Genomic DNA, 21,911 nt, shown 5'->3' on the forward strand with positions numbered 1-21,911 from the left:
CAGAGATGTGGTTTGTCGGTGCCTTGTTGTAATTCACTTTAGTGTCCAGCATGTGGCAGTGTTGTGCTTTTTCACACAACTACGGAAAAGAACTGAATCATCATCCCAATAAAAGAAGAAAACACACCCAGCCTGAAGCCAAATATATATTTGTATACTCATATCAAACCCGCACCTTATATGTCCTTTCTGCTTGATGAAACCGCATCTTGTAAGAGGAGGTGTGAGGAATTGGAGTGGAGGATGGTTACACAAAGCTACATCTGTCATTGGGTGTAGGTGCCAAGCTGCCATCTCATACCCTCAAGGATTTATTAATATTATGTTATACTGCAAGGATTTTCCAGTGTTGAGCTTCCATGCAGCTTCATGCAATGTCAGTGATTCCAATCAAAATACAATCATGTGTTTTCCCACAGTTCTTAGTATTCTAGAGACTCCCAGCCAGATCTCTGACAAACACCAACTGCCCTCAGAATATCTCAACCGCCAAAGGTCAGGACCCGAGACACTACAAAGGTCGACATTCATAAACATGCTTAGCAAATAAATAACTGGTTGTCTTCCTAATCGGGGGAATGTGGCTGAATTCAGGCCGGTTTCTGTCCCGGGTGGCAAAGTTTGTACACCCCCGTCGTCCCTGCGTTACATCTCGCTGACCCGTTGTGTTTTGACGTTGCATCTTTGCTTAAACGAGATGGAAACAACTCGACTGTGGTTGTGTTTATACTGTGGAGAGGATGGAGGCAGCGAAGTTGACTGGTTCTGAACGAGCAAGCAGCCAGAAATCCTTATTTGGTGAGAGGGGACACTCAGGAACTCTGGGCTCAAACCTTAATGACAAACACGTTCACACACACACACACACAACACAACACAACACAACACAACACAAACTCCACACTTGAATGCTGTCATCACCAACATCACCGTATAGATGGTTAAGGAGACTGTTTTTTATATTGCCATGGAAACACTGGTGTTGTATAGCTTTAGAGAAGAGTACTCAGGAGATAAATTGGGTGAACTGACTTCCTGACTGGAGAAGAAACCTGAACAAAGGTGACACTCAGCTGCAATAGTTGCACTCGAGAAACTTTTCCTCTTCCTTCTGCTTCATTACTTTTCACAGAGGCAACGCCGTCTCAACTGGAGATGACTGTGGCATTTAATTGAAAGCTATGGGGGGAGTTTCATGGAAAATTGTCTTGAAAGTCACACAGCTTTTAATGAGGAGCCATCATTCTTTAAGAAAATTGAAAATTAGAATGACGAAATTTTAAAAATAGCATTTCTTCTTGCCCTATGATGAACCTTTTCACAGATTAGAATTCAGTGCCTCCTGCAATGACAACAGATTTGATGCTGGGGTTTTGTCACATGCTACTCTACCATCTCAGTTCAGGGTGTTAACAAGCACAAAATGCAGCTCATGCTAATGGGGAGGTCTTAAGTTTGATTGAAAACCAAAGTAATGTCAGTTAGTAAAAGTTTGACCTGATGATGGCGCTAGAAGTGAAGCTAAGGGCTCACAAACAGTTTTTACCATTTTATTCTCAAGGGAACGGACCCAGTGGCGGACATAGTTTTTTTTATTTATCAGGGGCTATAAAGGGGCCGCAATCTACACAGAGGTGGCCAATCATGTGTCCAACATCCATGCACAACTCCTAGTGAACATTTAAGTCATCCCGTATTTACTGTTAGCTTTGAGTTAAGACACACATGATTGAGTATATTTGATAATTTTACTTCAAAAAAGCTTAAAAATGTTTTTAAATAGATCAACATATTTATTTGTAACGCTATTGATGGGACAAGTGGACCACAGGGCCCAATCAGATTTCACCTGGGCCCCCCTGGATCCGCCCCTGAATGGGCCTAATGTTACGGCAGTTGCTGAAACATTTCTCAAACATCAGCTTGATGGTGAAGCTAGATAGATAGATAGGCGTGACACATCTTAGCTATAGAGGGTTGATTATCATACCTATTAATTATATTAAAAAAAACATGCACCATTTATTCACAAGTATTAAGTCATTACAACAAAAACTTTTTTTAATTTGTATCAGTCACCTCAGATGGCTTAAAAAACAATAAACACAGAATTAAACTATAGTTGTAGTGTGTGTGTGTGTGTGTGTGTTACTCTATACATTTGACACCATACATATGCATGCAGAAAAACTGTATATGGAAATCCAAAAGCAAAAATCCCCATCCTCATCATTGGAAAAAAACAAAAGACATTACAACTAGTCAGTTTTCTATACCGACACAGAATCAATATGTACGGCTGAAAGATTGATGTGTCTTCATAACAATTATTACAGATCTATAAACTTCACCCAAGCAAAGTAAACAAGCTCCAGCATCACTGCTACAAAAACACTCATGGGGGAATACACTGGTCATTTGTAAGGCATAAAATATCATCGGATTTTTCACTCGTCATCATCATCTTCATCTTCCCTACACGCAAAAATCTGCACAACATAGACACAGTTAAAACACGAGAAGCATCAGTGTTGTCATCCAAAATACAGCAGTACTCTCAAGAAAGGCATTTGGCTGAGACCCGACAGAGATCCTTAGAGGAAAAACAAATAATCAAAGCGATACATCACCCGTCGAAAAATCTAATAAAGAAAAGGGAAAAATTAGTAAGACGAATAAAGTTGGATTTTGGTCGAGGCACAAACACCATAAATGTTGCCTCACATTGGCAAGGATCTTCTCGGTGTTACAAAAGATATGACAGTCTGCTGTTTTCTTCTGTGTCGAGTTGTAAAGTTGGTTGCAGTTCATTAAAACAGCCCAGAGCCTGTTCAGTTTTCCAGCAGCAGCTGAGCCGAGCGCTCGACTCACTGCTCTCCGTTAGTGCTCCGGCTCCTGCACGCTGGTTCCATTCATTTCATTTGAGGCTTTTTTTGACTTATGATGCTCGTGGATGTTTGTCAGGGAAATAAGCCGGCCATGCAGCGCTCGGGGAAGCTGATGTGTCATCGTGGGAAAAGTTTAGAGCATGATAGAATTGGCCATCTTTGTTTATGAGCACATGGTGATACTGAGTCCACACCATAGTGTTCCCCACTCTCCATATTGTACACAAGCAGTCATAACACCCACACGTTGATGCGTAGACAACGCACACACTTTAACTTTATACTCCGCACAACTGAATTCAACAACCTGAACGTTTTGTGATTTTCATATATTTCAACTGGAGCTGCTTATGGGAGCTGTTGACTTATTTTTTTTTATAAAAAGACAGCAATGTCAGGAGGAAGGACCACGCCACAACAGTATGGGATTTAAAGGTTTTCATGGAAATTTATGTATTGGATCTTGAGGAAAAAAGGACCGGACATTGAGGGAAGGGGTTGAGGTGAAGAGGGTCTGGTAGAGGTCACCAGTGCATCCTCCCGTGGGGGGGTAGAGTCCTACCCCCCAGACGTTAGAACGAGACGTGCAAGAGGTATGCACCAAACTGAATAAGAAGGGATGAGGGAAGGAGGAAGGGATGTGGGACAGAGGGAAGAGAGGATGAAAGGGTATAGGTAAGACTGAGGGAAGGATGGAAGAGAGGATGAAGGGATGTGGGCAGGGATGATGGAGGGAGGATAGAGAAGATGAAGGGATGAGGGAAGGAAGAAAGGATGAATGGATAAGGATTGGGGACATAACTGTAAGTCTGTCTTTGTCATAATGTGACAGACAGGGTGATGAGACTGCAGCTCCTCAGAGAGGCCAAAGGTGAGAGCTGATATTTTGAAACCTGCTAATTAGATACAAAGCTTTAACAGTGTGTAACATCATTTCAACGCTGATTTACTCATTGGAGAGGTACAACATATATATCGTATAGTCTCCGAGCAGCAAGTTGGTGTCGATATCACAATAAAAGGCCACTTAAACACACTGGAGATTAATGTTAAAGTCAGTGTTTGTAACAGTAAATCCACTGATATCTAACACTGATATACACGTCTTTCTCAGGGGCAGTGGAAATTGCCCTGAGCCCATTAACATGTAATGCATCATTGAGCTAAATACACAGTCACAGCAACCTTGTCACGGACAGCATTTGTACTTTTCTTTTTTTTTCTTTTCCAAACTGAATTCTGACACAAAAAACAAGCAGAAGGCCAAAGCACAGAAATACAAATCTGCCAAATCTTGATTATCTCACACCCTCATGCAAATAAAATTGTCCTTAATAATGTCGCGTAGGAAATCTGCAGCGAACCTACAGTTTTTTTTACAGATTTATGGTTTGACTTAGATAAAAAATATCAAAAGACAGAATTTGAATATCACTGCTTTAGTTACTAAATATAATACAGATAAAGATGTTTTTCTCTTTTCCTGAATGCAAGTCCCTTCTTCCCGTCCGATAAATCTAAACGCGGCCTGGTGTTGACCAATCGACAGCCGCCGATCAAACAATCTCACAAAGACTCGATTCACTTTACGACTGAATCATTTCCATCAGGTCTCTGCCCCATCCGCTCTGTTGTCAGCTACAGGTCATCAAAAGACGACGGGGATGTCACAGTGGTCAAACCGTCCGCGTGATCCATCAGGTGACGACAAGAGGGACGTCTCTCACACGTCCTGGGGAAGGCCCTGGTCTCTGCAGCCTGAGGAAGAGGAGGGCGAGGCCCAGGCAGAGGGAGGGGGGAAAGAAAACGAGGTTTGACTGCTTGTGGAAATAAACATTGTAAACTATTATCTGGCTTTTATAGCTCAAGTTAAGACAGGTTTTAACGAGCTGCAGGCAATTACAAATTATAAAACTTTTGTCAGTATTTGGCTTTCTCTGTTTCATTTAAACGAGCAAACTGACAGAAATGAGGTTTGGAACAACCAAGACAGAACTATTGGCTGGCATCCATTACCCCGGCTTCCACATTGTGGCAAGCAACAATAGTCTGCCTTGAATTATGGTTTGTCTATGAGATGTCACATCAATGAAAACTAAAGTATAACAGCCTCATAAAGCAAGCAAGCTCTGCGTCAGTCGTTGTGATCTGGTAAAGATCAACAGACGTTTGGCTGTTAACGATGATCAGGTCCTTGTGGAACTGAATCCCTCCTTTCAATCTTTACCTCCTGAATGACCAGAATCATTAGAGAACAGGGTTTTGCAAAGTCTTTTATCCAGTTTGTCAGCATCACATCTACATGCACGACGGTGCACATGCATTCCGGCTCCGTGATACATAAACTTGCAGACAGTTTCCCTACTATGGTGAAGAAGACTGGTAGTGAGCAAATATTGATGTAGATAATGACATTTAATTCTTCCCAAAAATGTTTTGCAAACATTTGAATGAGGAAGGAAGCAAGAGGAAGCTTTTAAGACCAAATTATAATGTGAACATAACTTTAATAAAATTAAATGGAGCTCAACAAATCTTCATGGCTATTCTTCATCTGTTTTATTTTGGCAAACTGCTATTTTCAAGGTTAAAATGAATTCGGATTCTTTATTTTTAAGCCAACACTCAAAAAAATATCTCTGCCTGAAACATTGACTTTATGTATTTCAACTTATAAAACATATGTATACTTTATTTAATCAAATCACTCTCAAGTTATTTGATGTATTCACACTAACTCAACATGATAGAAAGCACTTCATCAAATGTGACCCTTTACATTGAACTTATGTAATAAAGTTACATGGACATTTAGAATGCAAGTGAGATACATAAAGTCAACGTTTTAGGCATAGTTGTTTTTTAAGTGAGGTTGAGCGGGTCGTCCGCTAACCAGAAGGTCGGGTGGTTTGATCCCTCGATCCTCAGTCTGCATTCCAATGTGTCCTTGTGCAATGCTGAATCCAAATTGCCCCTGACGGCTGAATGAATGCGTTTTTGAAGGGGTGAATGTGACTTGCACTAAAAAGTGCTTAGAGTGCTTGATATCACTGGAAAAGCTCTATATAAATATGGTTTATTTACCATGTACCATGTGTCGACAGAGCTCTGTGACAACTCAGCAACCTCCCTCATCCACTGATCAAGATCAACTTCTATCTCCAAGGCCAAGAGTGAGCTGCGATACTTTACTTTCAAAGTCAGCACGGATGAGAAGTCTTAAAAAAATCTTGCATGTCAACAAATCTCCATGACAACCGCCTCATTCCCTCATGAAAACCACGTTGGAATCTTGTAAACTTCTATTTCCAAGGCCAAGAATAAGCTAATGCTTTGTGAGGAATCAGATACCAAACAAACTGTACATCGCAGATGAAAGATCGTGAGAAAGTTCTCAACAAATGTCACTTCTGCGCCTGGGAAATGATTTGTTTTGGCCGCACTCGATATCTATGTTAACTTTAGTCAAGCGGACTATTCGTTATAGTGACATGCCTCGATGCCATTTCACTGTTTGATTAACTCACTGGGAAACTGTTGATAGTGAGGGAAGGAGGAACAAAGCGAGACACCTACCATCAGAAACTTTGGTTCACGAAGACGGAGAGCAGAGGGAGGAGGGACGACAAAAGAAAGACACAGTTAGACATGATCCTTAAACAGTTTATCTGGTTTGTATGTATTAGAAAAGGCAATCTAGGAACTTTCAGAGCGCATAGACTGTATATAAAGACGAGAGGTATACAGAGCGAGTAAGAAAAAAAAAAACTGATGAAACTGAGGCGGAGAGGGAGAATGGGGCCCGGGCAGAGAGTGGGAGGAATAGCGTGAGAGAGAAAGAGAAGGAGCGGGAGCAAGGACGTAGCAAGATAAAATAGGAACAATCATTAGATAGAGAGAGAGAGAGGCAGGAGGGAGGCGATCAGTGGGAGGAAGATAATACCACGATCATTAGATAGATGGAGAACGAGGAGAGAAGGAGGGGTGTTTGTGGAGATGGAGGTAGGGGAAGAAAGAATGCACTGATCGTATCAACACAGGCTCATTAGAGGAGGAGAGAACGACAGAAAAGGGATAAATATGCCACATTATCACAGTGATTCAGGAGGAACAGAGAGACACTCAGAAAGTCACGGGGAAGAATGGTCGAATAATAATTGACGTGAGGGGCAACGATTTCCGCCGAAGAAAATTGTTGTGATATTCAATATAAACATTCGATACCCCAGCCGGCCCTGAGCGCTAACTCGAGTTTAGACTTTAGCAGCAACAGATGAATAAGACATGTGCCCAGAGGCCTGAAGAACAGTGGGGAGCAGTGAACAAAAACACACCGGGGGGGCTGCTCACTCCCACACACACACAATTACTGTACCTCACGCACACACACACGCACACAGACTCCTGCAGGCGTGTGCACATTGGGATGAACACGCAGGCAGCAATTACCTCACATATGCACACTCATACTTACACAAAGAAGACAGCAGTGAAGCAATATACAGAGGCTGCCTTGGTGCAATGAGAGAGTAATGACGAGTGTGTGTGTGTGTGTGTGTGTGTGTGTGTGGTGGTGGTCCAGGTATTGTGGGGACCTGTCTTCGGTATGAGGACAAAAAACAATTAATTACTTATGTTATAGGGACAAAAAAGTCCCTAAAAGGTGCCATTACATATCAAACTGAAGGTTTAAGGTCAGGTTTAGCCTATGGGTTAGGGTTAGGCAAGTATAGTTTAAGGTTAAGGTTGGACTAGGCAGGAAACAAATGTAAGTCAATGTAATGTCCCCTGAAGTTAAGGAAATACGACTGTGTGTGAGTGAGTGTGTGTGTGTGTGTGTGTGTGTGTGTGTGTGTGTGTGTGTGTGTGTGTGTGTGTGTGTTTTGTTCATGCATCAATGCCTAAGAAGGCGACACTGCTGACAGAGAAGGCCAACCTCTCTGTCTTTTCATCTGTCGCTCTTTCTTTCCTTCTTTCCTTCTTTCCTTCTTTCCTTCTTTCCTTCTTTCTGTCTTTCTGTCTTTCTTTCTTTCTGTCTTTCTTTCTTTGAACATATTTGTGCCTCTCGGAGCTGATAAATATCCAATGTTGTGAGCACAAGCCTTGACGGATGAGGTTGGCATTTTACATGTTATGTTATCATAAACAAATCACACGAAATGACCTAAACCAACAATACGTTTTAAGATTAATAATCCCTTTTAGAAAGGGTAAATGGTTTATGTGGGGTCTATTTTCAGCTGCGGATTATACACTGTACACATACTGTGTAGATTCGGCAGCTGGACAGTGTATGTGGGACATCTAAATAAACTACAGTGTCCATGCATGTCATAGATAAGGAATGTGCCACCCAGGGCGACAATTTCTGGACAATTTGAAAAGGTGTGCACACCTGAATGTGTGACAGATGTGTCAGATACACTGTCTTGCTTACTCCTATTACACTGTATTAATTCATTGTGTTTCTATCTGTATAACGATTATAGATCAAGAACATTACCAGGTCGTTTTTCTTATCGAAAAATGAAGAATATCATTAGACCTTCAGACAGAACTTTACACGTACAGTGGTGCATGTGAGAAAAGGCACCAATAGATAATAAGTTGGATTCTTATAGCGCCTTTCAAGGGACCTTTACATATTTGAGGGAGAAGGATATGTTTAAGGTGACAGAGACAAAGAAAAGAACAGGTTGTATCAGATCAGGTCATATGCACTTTTAAAAAGACGAGTTTTTTACAATTAAAATTTCATGCTATAAAATGTTTTGATGCAGTTGGAATGGAGACAGCAAAAAGAAGAGAAGACTGTCAGCCTGAACAGATCAACACAGATCGACAGCTACTGACTTGCGAGGATGACCATGTCCATTCCCCAGAAGATGCTCATGATCCATCCGACCATGATGACAGCCGTCAGTATCTGGATGAGGGCCGCCGCCACGTTGAGCCAGAACACGCAGCACACGCCTCGCTCTGAGACCAGCTCGCTGCGGGCTCCACAAAGCACCGTGAAGGCTGAGATGAAGGTACCTGTGGGACCAAACCCGCAGAGCATCTCGTTATTAAAAAAAACAACAACAACAACACGGTTCAATTAATCATTTTCTTTTCATATTTTAGGTCCTACTTTTCTATTAGATCAGTGCATGTGTTTGTCTCCGCATGTCGAAAAGCCTGAGGGAGATTTCCACTCTGCCTCCAATGAAACACAGCAGACTCTTTCCAATCAAATAAACCAGGAGAGAAACATATTACTGAAGATTTAGATCTTATGGTAGCATGCTAACTCTGGCTAATCATCACATAACACAATTACTGATGTGTCATTAGGGATTAGTCGGAGATTGCGATTCGTTCGCAGATAAAAGTTCATTATGTCAACATCATGTGTATCTGTACCCAGACTTCATGAGTCACAGTCAAGACATTTCACTATAAATGAGTTATTATGCTTTAACTAAATTTTGTGGAACCATCTAATACTGAAACACAACCTGTGTTTAATTTCTAACGGGAATGAAACGTCCTGCAGGTGTCTGTTTTTGAAAGGTGCCTCAATGTTTCTTTTGTCATCTCCTACTCTGGATCATCCTTTATGGAAGGAAAGGAGACATTTACAACATAAATATGAAGACGAACAACATGTCAGCTCCGCCAAAGTGAAGCCAAATTGTCTAGAATGCCCCCTGGTGGCTGGGAGCAGTATAGATCAGAAACACTGCCTCCTCCTTGTTAGCAGATGGAACATGGGCCAAGTTGAAAAAAATCCTTGTACATGTTAAATCAAATTTTCTCAAATATGGTTTCTGTCATATTTAGGTTCTTGTAACACTGATGTTTGTTCAAGTGTTAATTTTTTCCAGTAAATTTTTGTGAAGTAGTGATTTGACGCAATAAAAACTGAGGGAAACTTAATGATTGACAGATGAGACTGACTCACAGCTGGTCAAGTGCGTGTCTGGGCTCCACTCCATAATCAATTCTCAGAAACCAATGGTTAAATGTAGCCTTTTGAATTAATCCTTTCTTTCAGTTTCTTTCAGTTTTGGACAGGAAACCCAATTAAAAAAAAAATAGCCTAGTGAAAGTGCAAATTCTCTTTGCACCACAGTCGTCTTGTCCCTGAGTCCTTATGAATTCTCCTTCACATCAGATCTGAGCCGTGAATAAGAGCAGGGAAAGACAGACACACTGGTGCTTGCTGCGGACAGTCCCTGTCTGCCTGAATGAAATCCAATATCACTCCTCATCCTGTTATCTGGAGACCTGGACCTTCCCAGAGCTCAGTCACTGTACCGTGACTCCAGTGTGTGTGTGTTTGTGTAAAACGCAGAGGCCAAAGTAACTCTCAGTGCTCACAAATCAGGTTATTTAATTACATAACGTTTCCATGACAACATCCCCTTAGGAGTAGGACGCACACGGTATGAAATTATTATTATTTTTTTTACTTTCATTTATCGTTTGGAACAAGAGAAACAAGCCAAAACCCATTTCTCAGGATAATGTACCACTGTTTATTTCTTTATTATTTCATGACTTGTATACTTTTATTTTGAAATCTCTGTAAATAGCAGCCTCCTCCATGTCCTGTTCCCATCCATTCTAAAAACAGAAACACGAGGGGTCAACCAAAATACAAAGACGAAAAAAGGATAAAAATAAATCCCACATGGGAATCAGTCGCTGCAGTTTGACGTGGAGATCACATCGGTGACATTTTCACATCGTCTCAGAAACATACATTCCCCATTAAAGAAAAAGGTGTACATCTCTATATGAACTTTACTGTATCTCTGTAATCGAATCCCCAAGGAGGCCCTCAGAGCAGCACTGGGAAATAATTTGCAGTTCGATGATTATCTCGTCCTGGGTCGAGTCTCGCAGTGATTGTAGAAAATCAAACAATAGCTCCTAAAATATTGTGCAAAGATTTCGACAGCATAAAAATAAATATAAAACGCACACTTTCATCCAGAACAGAAGGATCTCTGGGTACGATGAGTTTACTAGAATTCCCTCTTTTTATTTTTAACTGGATTTTCAACTATCTTTTAAATCATGACTATATACCAACCTACAGAGGTTGTGTATGTTGTGAACTACCTCTTAAAGTGCTTTACAGGACAAGTCACATTCACCCATTCACACACACATTCACACAGTGCTTTTTCTATCACACACCAGTTATTAACTGTCTACACAGCCGTCAGGGATGATTTGGGGTTCAGTATCTTGCTCAAGGACACTTTCGAATGTAGATTGAACCACCGACCCTCTGGTCAGTGGGCAATCCTCTCTACCTCCTGAGCCACAGCTGCCTGTAGTGATTGTGTAAAATTTACATTTCACGACTTTTACTTTGGACAATATTTGGGAGATTTATTTGTCTAATTTATCTGCTGACCATAGGGATTGTGTAATTGTGCATTTAGTTCCAAACATTTATACGACATATCAGTTTACATTCAACATCTCCAGCAATCAAACTGTGTAAATGTGTTTGTGCATTACAGTGGCTGCTGTTATAAAAGGTGTTATTCTGCCTTTTGGTTCAGTAGTGTTCCCACTCTTTCACTTATGTCGTATCTATTGAGAAAGTCGAAATGTCTCTTGTTAAACTGTCTGAATGTGACGTGTTTTCTATTCACTGAGCGATAAAGTCGAAACAAATGTTTTCATTTGTGCAAAAATGATAAATTATTCAGTGAATCTGTTGATTTCTCTTTCTCCCTGCAGGGTTTTCGTACCTTCATGAAAGATACTGAAGTGAATACTGTGCGCAACACACACACACACACACACACACACACACACACACACACACACACACACACACACACACACACACACACACACAGACACAAAGAGCCTGGTGGGTGTTGTGCGCATCACAGCCTTGGCCCTTCTCTTTCTGCTACCTCAATTTCTTGTCACATTGGAGGAATTCAAATATCATTGCAAGCCAAGCAGGTGGAGGACGGGATGAACAAGAGCGCCAGCTGCTCCGTGTTTCTCTGGAGCAAAGAAAAGGCCAAAGACGACTCATGTAGAAGTTATATTCTCGTCACTTTTCCTCTCTCAGTTTGTTTCTCTGTTTTCGCTTCTACAGTTTCACATCCCTCTTTCCGATTATATATTTCTTTCACGTTAAAAATGGAGAGAACTGCCACAAAGAATCTCTCTCTATAGAAACTCATAAACTCAACATGTCCCACAATCTCTGACAATTCTAAACGAACACCAAAATATATAGCCCTCTTTCTCTAGGCCCGTAAAAACCAAACCAACAAAATAAGCAGCTCCCATAACAATAAAAAAAAAACTAAAAGAAGAGATGAATTAGATTTATTCTTTTCCTTTCAAGCTTTTAGCTGATGCTCATTTCAAAGCCTCTCGCAGAAAGAGCAGCAGTTGGCTAATATGAGCCTTCAAGCCGATATGGTCTGATCAGACTGAGAAATGTTTAGGTCGCAGGCCACACCCACCAGCAGATGCTCTGGCTGCTGGTGGAGCTGCCCACCTCCAGACTCAAGCCATGATTGACAGCAGGCCCGCTGTCCGAGCGGCTACCACTTCCATCTGAGGTTTTGGCAACTGAAACAGGTCCGGGGGACACTTTCGTTTTTTTTTTATGTGTGATTTCCAACTTCTGTAGTCACTGTCAGGTAAATGGATACTTGATGATCGACATGTGCATCAGAACTGCAGATAATGGTTGTTTAAATCATTTATTAATCCGCTGATTATGTGGTTTATCGTTTGGTAAAAAGGCAAAAGCAAGATCTTCAAATTGTCACCAGTGCAAGATGGCAGCATCCGTGGGGGTTATTTTGGCTTCATTTTTGTGCAGTGTGAGGAGGTAGAGGTACAGAACAAAAAGGCCAAACATCAAGGCAGTAGCTTTGCTGTGTTTGAATGTGCAGAGATGGATTTAAACAAAAATTTGTAAAGAATGATTCTCCACTGTAACAATAAATGTATTAATTCATGAAAGCTTGTAAACCCCTTTGTTACAAACCTACTCTAACATTCCTCCATGTGTGAAACGCTCTTGGATCCTCTGCATGTCGCATGTGGGAGATTGTGTGTGTTTGCGTGCGTGCGTGTGTGTGTGCCTGGATATTACCCAGACTAATGACTGTAATTACACACAGAACTCTGCAGAGCACCCACTGGCCGTGTAGGAGGTTAATGATGGAGTGTAAGTGTGAGGAAGACAGATAGAGAAGAAGAAAAGAAACAGTGAAGGGGAGAGGACAAAAAACAAAGGGGAGAACAAAAGACAGAAAACGAACAAGTAAAGAAGAGAGACAGGTGAGTTGTTAAGCAGCAATGGGAAAGTCACTTTGAAAATATGACCAATTAGACATCACTGAATGAAAAAATTATCACATTACTTGATTACTCAGCAGTAAAAGTAATCAGTTACAGTTTTCCTTGCATTACTGTTCACTGCTCATTTAAATCTGCTTTCAAAGAACTGGATGTCACTCCATTACTTCACGCTGAAAAAGTTATCCCCGTGTTTCCCTGAGTCTCTACGGAAACATGGATGCCTTGAAAAAGATTTATTGATACAAGTTTTCTTTGGGGCTTTTTTGTAATTTTTATTAGAGGTCTGTGATATTTGAATCCAGGAAATGATCTTGAATCAATTTATCAGAAAAGGCGGCATATATATAAATTTATATTTCTATTATATTTATTATTCTTGTGTTTGGATTTGAGTTCTATTTGTTTGGTTACTCTGAATTCTCTGTTTCCTGTTTTATTTTTGTAAATTGTGCTCCTTGTGTGTCTCAGACTTTATTTCCTGCCTTTGTCCTGTTTTCCCGCCCTTGTGATCGTCTGTTCCTGTTTCTAATGCGTTTCACCTGTGTTCAATCACCTCGCCTCCCTTATAAATCTCTGTGCTTCCCTTTGTCAGTTTGTCTTGTTTCCCCTGTTCCTTATGTGTTGTGTGTCAGTGCTTTTGTGTTTCCTCATGTTCGACCATGTGTACATTATTTTGGACTTGATTTTTTTGGAGCCTGTTTCTGCTTCAAGTCCTTTTGCCTCATTCTTGTTCTGAATCAGAAGACTTTTAGTTTTTCACCTTGACCCGTGTCCTGCATTGGGTCCACCTGCTCACCACAACACGACACACTCAACCTCTTAGATATATAGTTACAAAAACGCTACTTCGTGATATTTGATGAACCTCAGAGTGCTTTTTTTATTACGTTGACGTTGTTTCATACTACAGAAATTTCCAAGCATGTTTGCAAATACTTTACTCACCCATTATTTTTCACCCCCATATTTTTAATCGGTTAGATTAACTCTTGACTTAAATGTACTTCTCCTATTATGATTTTATGAAGTTTTTTTCACCTACTTAAATTTTACGGCCAGGGGAGAGACCTTGGAGGTCGGGAGAATATTTGTGAGAACTAAAGCTGTGTCTGAGGTCTTTTAAAACTCTCTCTTATTTGATCATTTGTTTTACTTATTTATTTCCATCTTTGGTGGGATTCTGAGAAATAAATCCAGGTTTTAATAAAGGACTGGGGGACTGAGTGAAATATTTTTTAACATTCACGGCCTCTGCTTACCTGTGCCCCTTGTAGCACTCATTCAGCTGCATTTTAACCCCAGTCTAACCCTGACATAGCTGTAACCCCAACCCTAAAAATAAGTCTAAACCCTCAAACAGCTCTTGTCAAAATGTCTTCACTTTCTCAAAATGTCCTCACTCTGTCATGTCCTGGTCCTCACAAAGACATAAGCACAAGTGCACACACATGCATCCAGAGGCAAGATGTCAACATGACCCAATAAACCGATGCAGTGTCTCCAATAACACACAGCATCAATCTCACACACGTGACCTCTGCCTCCCACACCATCGCGCTGAGGCTAAATCATACATTTGCTTCCGCTCTCTTGTGTTAACGCTTTTCCCTTTCCCAGTCGTCTTATGGCAAAGATCAGAACACATCAGAGCCATAGTTTCCCTCACAATAATCACATGTATTTCTTTACGAGCCGACAGCTCAATCAGTTTACACGGCGCTGAATGAGCCGCCTCTGTGGTGTGTATCACCAACAGATTTTTAACTCACTCCTCATTACGTTGCAGGGACAATCTCAGACTCAGGCCAAATAACGTTGGACGTGATTAATGTAAAGTTAAAAGAAGCCGAGCGGGGAGAGGGAGGTTGTCAGTTTGCATCCTCCAACTCAGTTTAGAGCTCCGGCTGAGGAAACACACTCTTTTCCTCACATTTGAGGCTCACTAAGGAAACAAATCTAACCTTTAACACTGAGCTGAGGTCAGTGGGTCAATATTGATTCGTATATCTCTATAAATATTCCCTAGAGTGGACGACGGCTATAGCCTGACGGTCCAAATTCTATTTAACTGCTACTTCTTTATTATTATTATTTATCCAGGTGGAGTTTGCATGCTCTCCTTGTGTCTGTGCTGGTTTTCTTCAGGTACTCTGGCTTCCTCCCACAGTCCAAAGACTGGCAGATTGGGGTTAGGTGTACTTGGAGACTCTAAATTGACAGTAGGTGTAAAAGTGAGAGTGATAGGTTGTTTGTCTTTGTATGTTGGCTCAGTGATAGGCTGCCTGCACCCCGCCTCCAGCCCTAACTTAATCTGGGATTGGCTCCAGCTCCCCTGCAACCCTCAAAAGATAAGTGGCATGGATAATGGATGGATTTGGTCCATGTCCCTAGAGGAGGTGGGGTTTATGACCTATACAGCAGCCAACCAATAGGGGGCGATCCAGGTGATTTGGCTTCACTTTCGGGAGCTATCACTCTGCCCAAAGCCTGCCAATTAGCAACTACTCCTTGATGAACTCTTTCCATCAATATTACTTTAACATGAGATTAGCATCCATTTTCTCATCTAGTTCTCAGTTTCAATATTTAAGTACAAATCATTACTCGAGAGTAATTATGCTGTGTGTTGCAGACTGTATTCTAAAGCATTATAATTATATTATACAGACACTCCGTCATCTTATCAGTGTTGATCCTCACAAAAAGTGACTTGAGCTCTGAAAGACCAGTGTTTCCAGTTCAAGTGAGGTTTTCAGTTTCACTGTTTCTCTGCACAAGGCTCTATTCACTTTACAGACATTAATAATACCAAGGACGCAGGTGCTCTCTGTTGTGCTATTAAAGTGCCCGACATTATTTGTCTCTGTGAGTGTGTGTGTGTGTGTGTGTGTGTGTGCGTGTGTGTATCTTATTCATACACCTGTGCGTCTGCATGTCTGCTGGATGTGGAGCTCTGCTCAAATTCAATTACAGCATTTCAAAATGTTATTGGTTAAATAGAATGAGACGCTGTTTTCAGTCTCGATCAATTCATTTCGCAAACGGCACTGACACACACAGATAAACGCGCACACACACAACACACACACACACGCATGGATGCATTGTGTTCATTTCAGTCAGTGTTGTCATGACAACTAGCCGCAGCTATTCAATGAAATGTCATGGCATTCAGGCACACACATTCACATTGTATATGCAGACACGCAGATGAGGTGGTGCCTTGATGCTTTTCATACATTTCATACATGTTGGGGACACATGTCTTTAAGACAACATGGAAAGGAAAGGAAGACTGACGATTTGCTGACTCTGTTTTTATGACATTGATGTTTGGGATCAAGCAGGCAGTGATTCAACCTTTTATTGTGAAAAGGCTGCAGCAAAAACGAAGAAATGAATGTGTCAAATGAATGAAAAAGAATGAATGAAGGAAAGAAAATATTCAGAATTTGGAAATTAAGAGTGAGAACAAAGGGAAGGAGACGAGGGAAGAGATGAAGAGGAGGAGATACAAACACACACACACACAGATAATGACTCCCTGGAGAGTTTTGACCAACAGATCAGAGTCGAGGGGGCGTAGACGACACACCACAGGCTATTTGATGATGGACTGGGAGTTCTTGCTGTGGAGACGTCTCACAATCACAGAAAACATCTGAGTTAATGTTGATTATTCGTCTATCTACCTCTGTATTTCTTTATGTTCTGCAGTTCCCAAAGTGAACCCCACTCCATGTTATCGTCTCATGTCCTGCTGCTTTCCTGCTGAAACACTTAACTAATCTAGATCTAGCCTCACAGGGTTTGTTGTGAACAAAGTGAGGATCAACATATTGATGAGGTGAGTGTGTGTCTTCAACCACCAGATATTATTTCGTAATCTCACTATAAAGAGACACACACACACACGCAGAGACAAGCAAACGAGTGCAGGATTAAACCCTGGGGTTTAGAGGGAAAAGGTAGAGGAGCAGGAAGAGATGTATCTAAAAATAGAAAGTGGTTTTCATCTGGGATCGTATCGGCATCAAAATGCGCACAGCGGGAAAATCTGTGAGATTTTCATACGGGTGTGAACTGTGCCGGAAGTGAATGAGTCAAACTTGACACCTCTGTTTTTTTTTAGTCATTAGAATTCATCATGTTGCTGGAAAACCACAATAGGTCAATTTGAATTGGATTTTGTCGACTAGCCTGGAGTTGTACACATGTTCAAATCAAAACGTTGTTGCAGTAGCAGACCTGTTTTCAAGTGTTGTCGAGTGTCAACTGGGCCTGGTTGAGTTTCTTGAAGCCGTTTCACCTCTAATCCAAGAGGCTTCTTCTGCTCTAACTGCTGGGAATCCCAGTTGACCTGTTTTTAGCACTTGGAAGTGTTATCGAGATTTATTTCTAATTTGCAACGAGAATTTAGTTAGTTATAAAGAAATGAAAAATGGAAAATCCAAGGGTTAAAGTGTTTTATAAAATGTTACCACAGACCAAAGATGGATGACATGACAGCTCTTAAAAGTGAAGCCATGCCATCTTGATCGCCGTCTGGTGGCTGGCTGCAGTATTGGTCATAAACCCTGCCTCCTTAATGTTCGTGGATGGGACAAGGACCCAACTAAAATGTTAAAGTACAGAACAGCACATTTTCTCAAAGATTTGAGGTTGTTTGTTTGGCTTTAATCAGTTATTTGATCGTTTTAAATGGAGTAATTGATAGTTATAAATAATAGGGTGAAACCACGTGATTGACAGCAGAGACTAACTCAATTTGTCGAGAGCATGTATCGGCAGGAGCTCGATACCACAGCTCTGTCCCCCAATCGCTACTGCGCACGCAAAAATGCGCAAGATGGCGACGCCTATATTTGAGGTATTTTAGCTTAATTTTTTAACAAAAGGATGAAGTGGAGATGAGTTGTCCATCTTTATATACGACCCATGGTTGTAACAAGGTAGCACTTTTTGCAACCAGAAACTGGTCAGGTCTTTCTTTACTGGCTATATGGTTCCAATGTGTTCCAATGAGCCCAGGTATCCACTCTCTAATGTACACATAGGGTATCTTGTATTTTGTGTATGTTGTGGTCATTCTTTCTGTACCGTGGTCACAAATTCCACTGGTTAGTTGGAGAGGTGCTCTCTTTGCTCCTCGTTGCAGAGTGGATCATCTGTGATCCTCTAGGGGGCAACGGAGAGGAGGACCAGTTTATCATCACTGACTGGGAAAAAACTCATTTAGTATTTGAGCTGACACTCGTGATACCAGAAAATATTGACAGAAATGACTGATTGGGGCTATTTTTAACATGTAAAATGCATATTTGACTGTGCACAGTTGCATCCCTGATATCATTTCATTGTCTTCTGCAGAGCAAAACATCACCACGTCAAGGTTTCCACACATAACAATGATGCAGATGTCGTCTCCCCACGGCGATGATGCGTCCACCCGCTGTGATAATGCAGACGCCCGTGACGACGACGCCTGTGATGCATCTTTATACTCGGAGCGATGACATTTCTACCTGCAGTGGTGACACCCAGACTTCACATCCACCAATAACACCTGGCAGATGGAGGCTGTCGGTATTTACACCATGACGCTCTTATTTTAACACGAGGTGTGAACGTGGTCCCTCACTATCTGTCTCACCCCTTTTTGTTTGCACGTGCAGACATATAAATACACACACACACACACACACACACACACACACACACACACACACACACACACACACACACACACACACACACACACACACACACACACACACACACACAGGCAGAATTGAAACTAATTTTAACTTGTCAGAGCCTGCAAACTTTCCATGCAGCTATCATAACCAATCTTCATTCTTCTCTGTTATTCATCTATTTGTCTATATTTTATTTTTGACTTCATGTTTGTTTATCTTGTTTTCTTTTGCTTGGCATGCCTGCTTGCCTCATGTCTATAAACTCCCCGTGTCTGTGCAGGTCTTCCAGTTTCATGACCGCTCTATTTTCAGCTCCACCATGTTTACTTTCTCTCACGTTTGCCCTCTCTGTTTTTTTTTTACTTAGCCACTTATGTGGTTTGCATTCTTTTACACAGGCGGAAAAATTGAGACAAAAACGAGGGTGATGGTCCCTCGTGTTCCAGCTTCCTTATGCGTAAAGGATCAATTCAGGAGAACCCGAATCCCAACTCACCTAGTCCAGGTATGAAGGTGTTCAGGAACAGACAGATGACCGCCAGAGGGAAAGGCATTGTGGGTATCGCAGCCCGCAGGGGTCCCTTCTTCTCCCTGACTTCCACCACGACTCCTCCCCCAGCTATAGGGGCCCCGGCCATGGCTTTGGCCCCGAGACTGTCCACTGCCTTCACACGGCCCTGCTCTGTTGCTCCTTCTTTATGTGCCATCTCTTTATGAAGACTTCAAGCTATTTGGTGATAAATGAAGGTCGCAAGTTCTTCGTCTCCCTCTGGATTAAGATGACTGGTGATTCAATAGAATTTTATATTGATATCGGTGATTGAATCCTTTGGGAAATTGCTAAAAATATTCAGCAGTGCATGTCAACAGTGGGCTCATAACCAATATGTCACAAATGTCCAAAAGTGGCGTCAAATGGTAAAATAATCTAAAATCTTAAATCCGTAGAATAACTTGAAATCTTTAAATCTATTCTGAAGAGGTACAGTGGAGATTCCTGTTCTATTCTCCCAAAGTCATCTCATCCAAGGAATATTCTGAAGCTTTGCATCAATATTCAAGTAAATCTCAGTCTACCTTGACAATCTTCAACAAATTCCCGTGGAGGAGTCACCTCATACTTGTAGCCGTCCCCGGGGAAGTATGACTTTTTTTTCTTCTCTTTTCTTCAGGACTGTTTAAATCCCTTCAGGAGACCACGCTGACATCAGGCATCAGGGGCATCGGCAGTTTGATTCCACGTCCAACACGTTCTCTAGGAAGGCTGAATCAGTGACAGCTCAACTGAACAATCCTCAAAAGCTGTGCAACACTTTTCAGCAATTTTCTTTCTTTCTTTCTTTCTCTTTTTCTTTCTTTCTTTCTTTCTTGCTGAAAAGACGCTCAACCTACACACCTCTCAATAGGTCGGGGAAGAGAGTGCACACAACCCCCCTTTTTCTAGGTCTCCCTCTCTCTCTCTCCTCCTCTTCTCTCTCTTTCTTTCTCTGTCTCCCTCCCTCCCTGTTCTCCCCATCCTCTTGCTCCATTTAAAGGAGCAGTGCACCAATCCAGCATTACTGTTCAATGAGATCACATGTAAAAAGCTGTTATTCAGATTCAAAGTGAACGCCCCGAATTACTATTTTCATTCAACTCTCATCCAAATGACGAATGTATAGAGGATGTATGAAATGTTTGCTATGACTAAATGCTAATAGATTCTAATTATAAGTCTAAAAGTGAATGATTTCAGACTTTTAAACCTGTGTGCACATTTACAAGAGATTTACAGTGAGTGAGAAAGTATCTGATGAAGAGAAATGGAGAGAGAGAGAAGAGGAAAACATCATGAAGTAATTTGCAAACGTCTCCAAGCTCTAATAATAGGTTATATTGAAAAGAACATACACTAAAACCACCTGATGGACGGAGAAAGTACAAAACATAGAGACATGAATTAAGACAGGGAGGAGAGAGTGAAAGAAGAAGTAAAGAAGATAAATGAGAGTGGAGGGACGTGTGGATGATGATGATGATGAGTCGTCAAGATGAAGGGGACAGTCAGTATCGATATCTCACTAATTATTCATGCAGCCCCCTGAAGATCAGACACACCCTTCCTCCCCTTTCTCCCTCCTCTACCTCTTCTTCCTCACCTCTACATCCTCATCCTTTATTCTCTCTCTCTCTCTCTCTCTCTCTCTCTCTCTCTCTCTCTCTCTCTCTCTCTGCCTCTCTCATCTCTATTCGGTATCCTAGCAACCCAGGAAGCTGTAGTTAATTATACAGAAGATATTGATCTCGGTCCTTTCGGTCGCCCCTCTCGCCCCTTTCTCATCTCTCCATCTCTCCCTCTCCTAATATCAGTTAAATACCCCATTTTTAATTTCCTTTTTAATTTCTGAAGCACAGCGGATGGCTGCTTTACGAGGTACTTTTACTCTTTGGTTTCTTTTCTTCCTTCCTTTTCTTTTTGTCATGCAGAGCAGCATTAGCATGTGTCTGACAGCGCGGGACTGTGCAGAAATCGGGACCGCTGAGCCCAATCACCATCGGATTGTTCAGCCAGAGGCATGCGGTGTAATGTGCTGATGCTTATTACCATGACAACGTGACAGGACAAGTTATACGGCAGCCGGTCTTAAAGTGACACTTTTTTGTGGTTCATAGAGTTACACCAGGAAGCTCACGTCTCCTGCCGCCTCTTTCTCTTCGTCCTATATGCTGCTCTTTCTCTCAGGGTTTAATTTATGTGGATTCCATCTGTCAGGAAAAGCTGACATCAAAAACTAGTTATTTATAAACACATGCGTGTGTTCATGTGTGTGTCTGTGTCTGTGTGTGTGTGTCCTCATGGCATCCCATTGTGTCCCTCTCTCCAGACTGGACCATCGCCGCAGTGACTGCTCTGTTCACACTCTCCTTCTTCTCTCACCTTTCATCTGCAGACTCTCGTCTGACTCTCGCTGGCTTTTATTTTTCTCTTCCCCCATCTTCA

At 41.6% G+C, this 21,911-nt stretch overlaps 1 protein-coding gene across 1 annotated transcript; it reads right to left on the reverse strand.

Moving 5' to 3' along the window:
• Positions 1-1,772: 1,772 nt before the first annotated feature.
• Positions 1,773-20,397, reverse strand: stum (stum, mechanosensory transduction mediator homolog). The gene is made up of 4 exons (XM_035143749.2): positions 19,428-20,397; positions 8,742-8,924; positions 6,465-6,473; positions 1,773-4,646 (listed from the first exon to the last, which is right to left on the reverse strand). Exons 1-4 carry the CDS (start codon positions 19,636-19,638, stop codon positions 4,612-4,614), a joined length of 438 nt encoding a protein of 145 aa, XP_034999640.1. The 5' UTR covers positions 19,639-20,397; the 3' UTR covers positions 1,773-4,611.
• Positions 20,398-21,911: the final 1,514 nt, after the last annotated feature.

The sequence above is a fragment of the Hippoglossus stenolepis genome, chromosome 20 (assembly GCF_022539355.2).
Source record: "Hippoglossus stenolepis isolate QCI-W04-F060 chromosome 20, HSTE1.2, whole genome shotgun sequence".
Lineage (NCBI taxonomy): Eukaryota > Metazoa > Chordata > Actinopteri > Pleuronectiformes > Pleuronectidae > Hippoglossus > Hippoglossus stenolepis.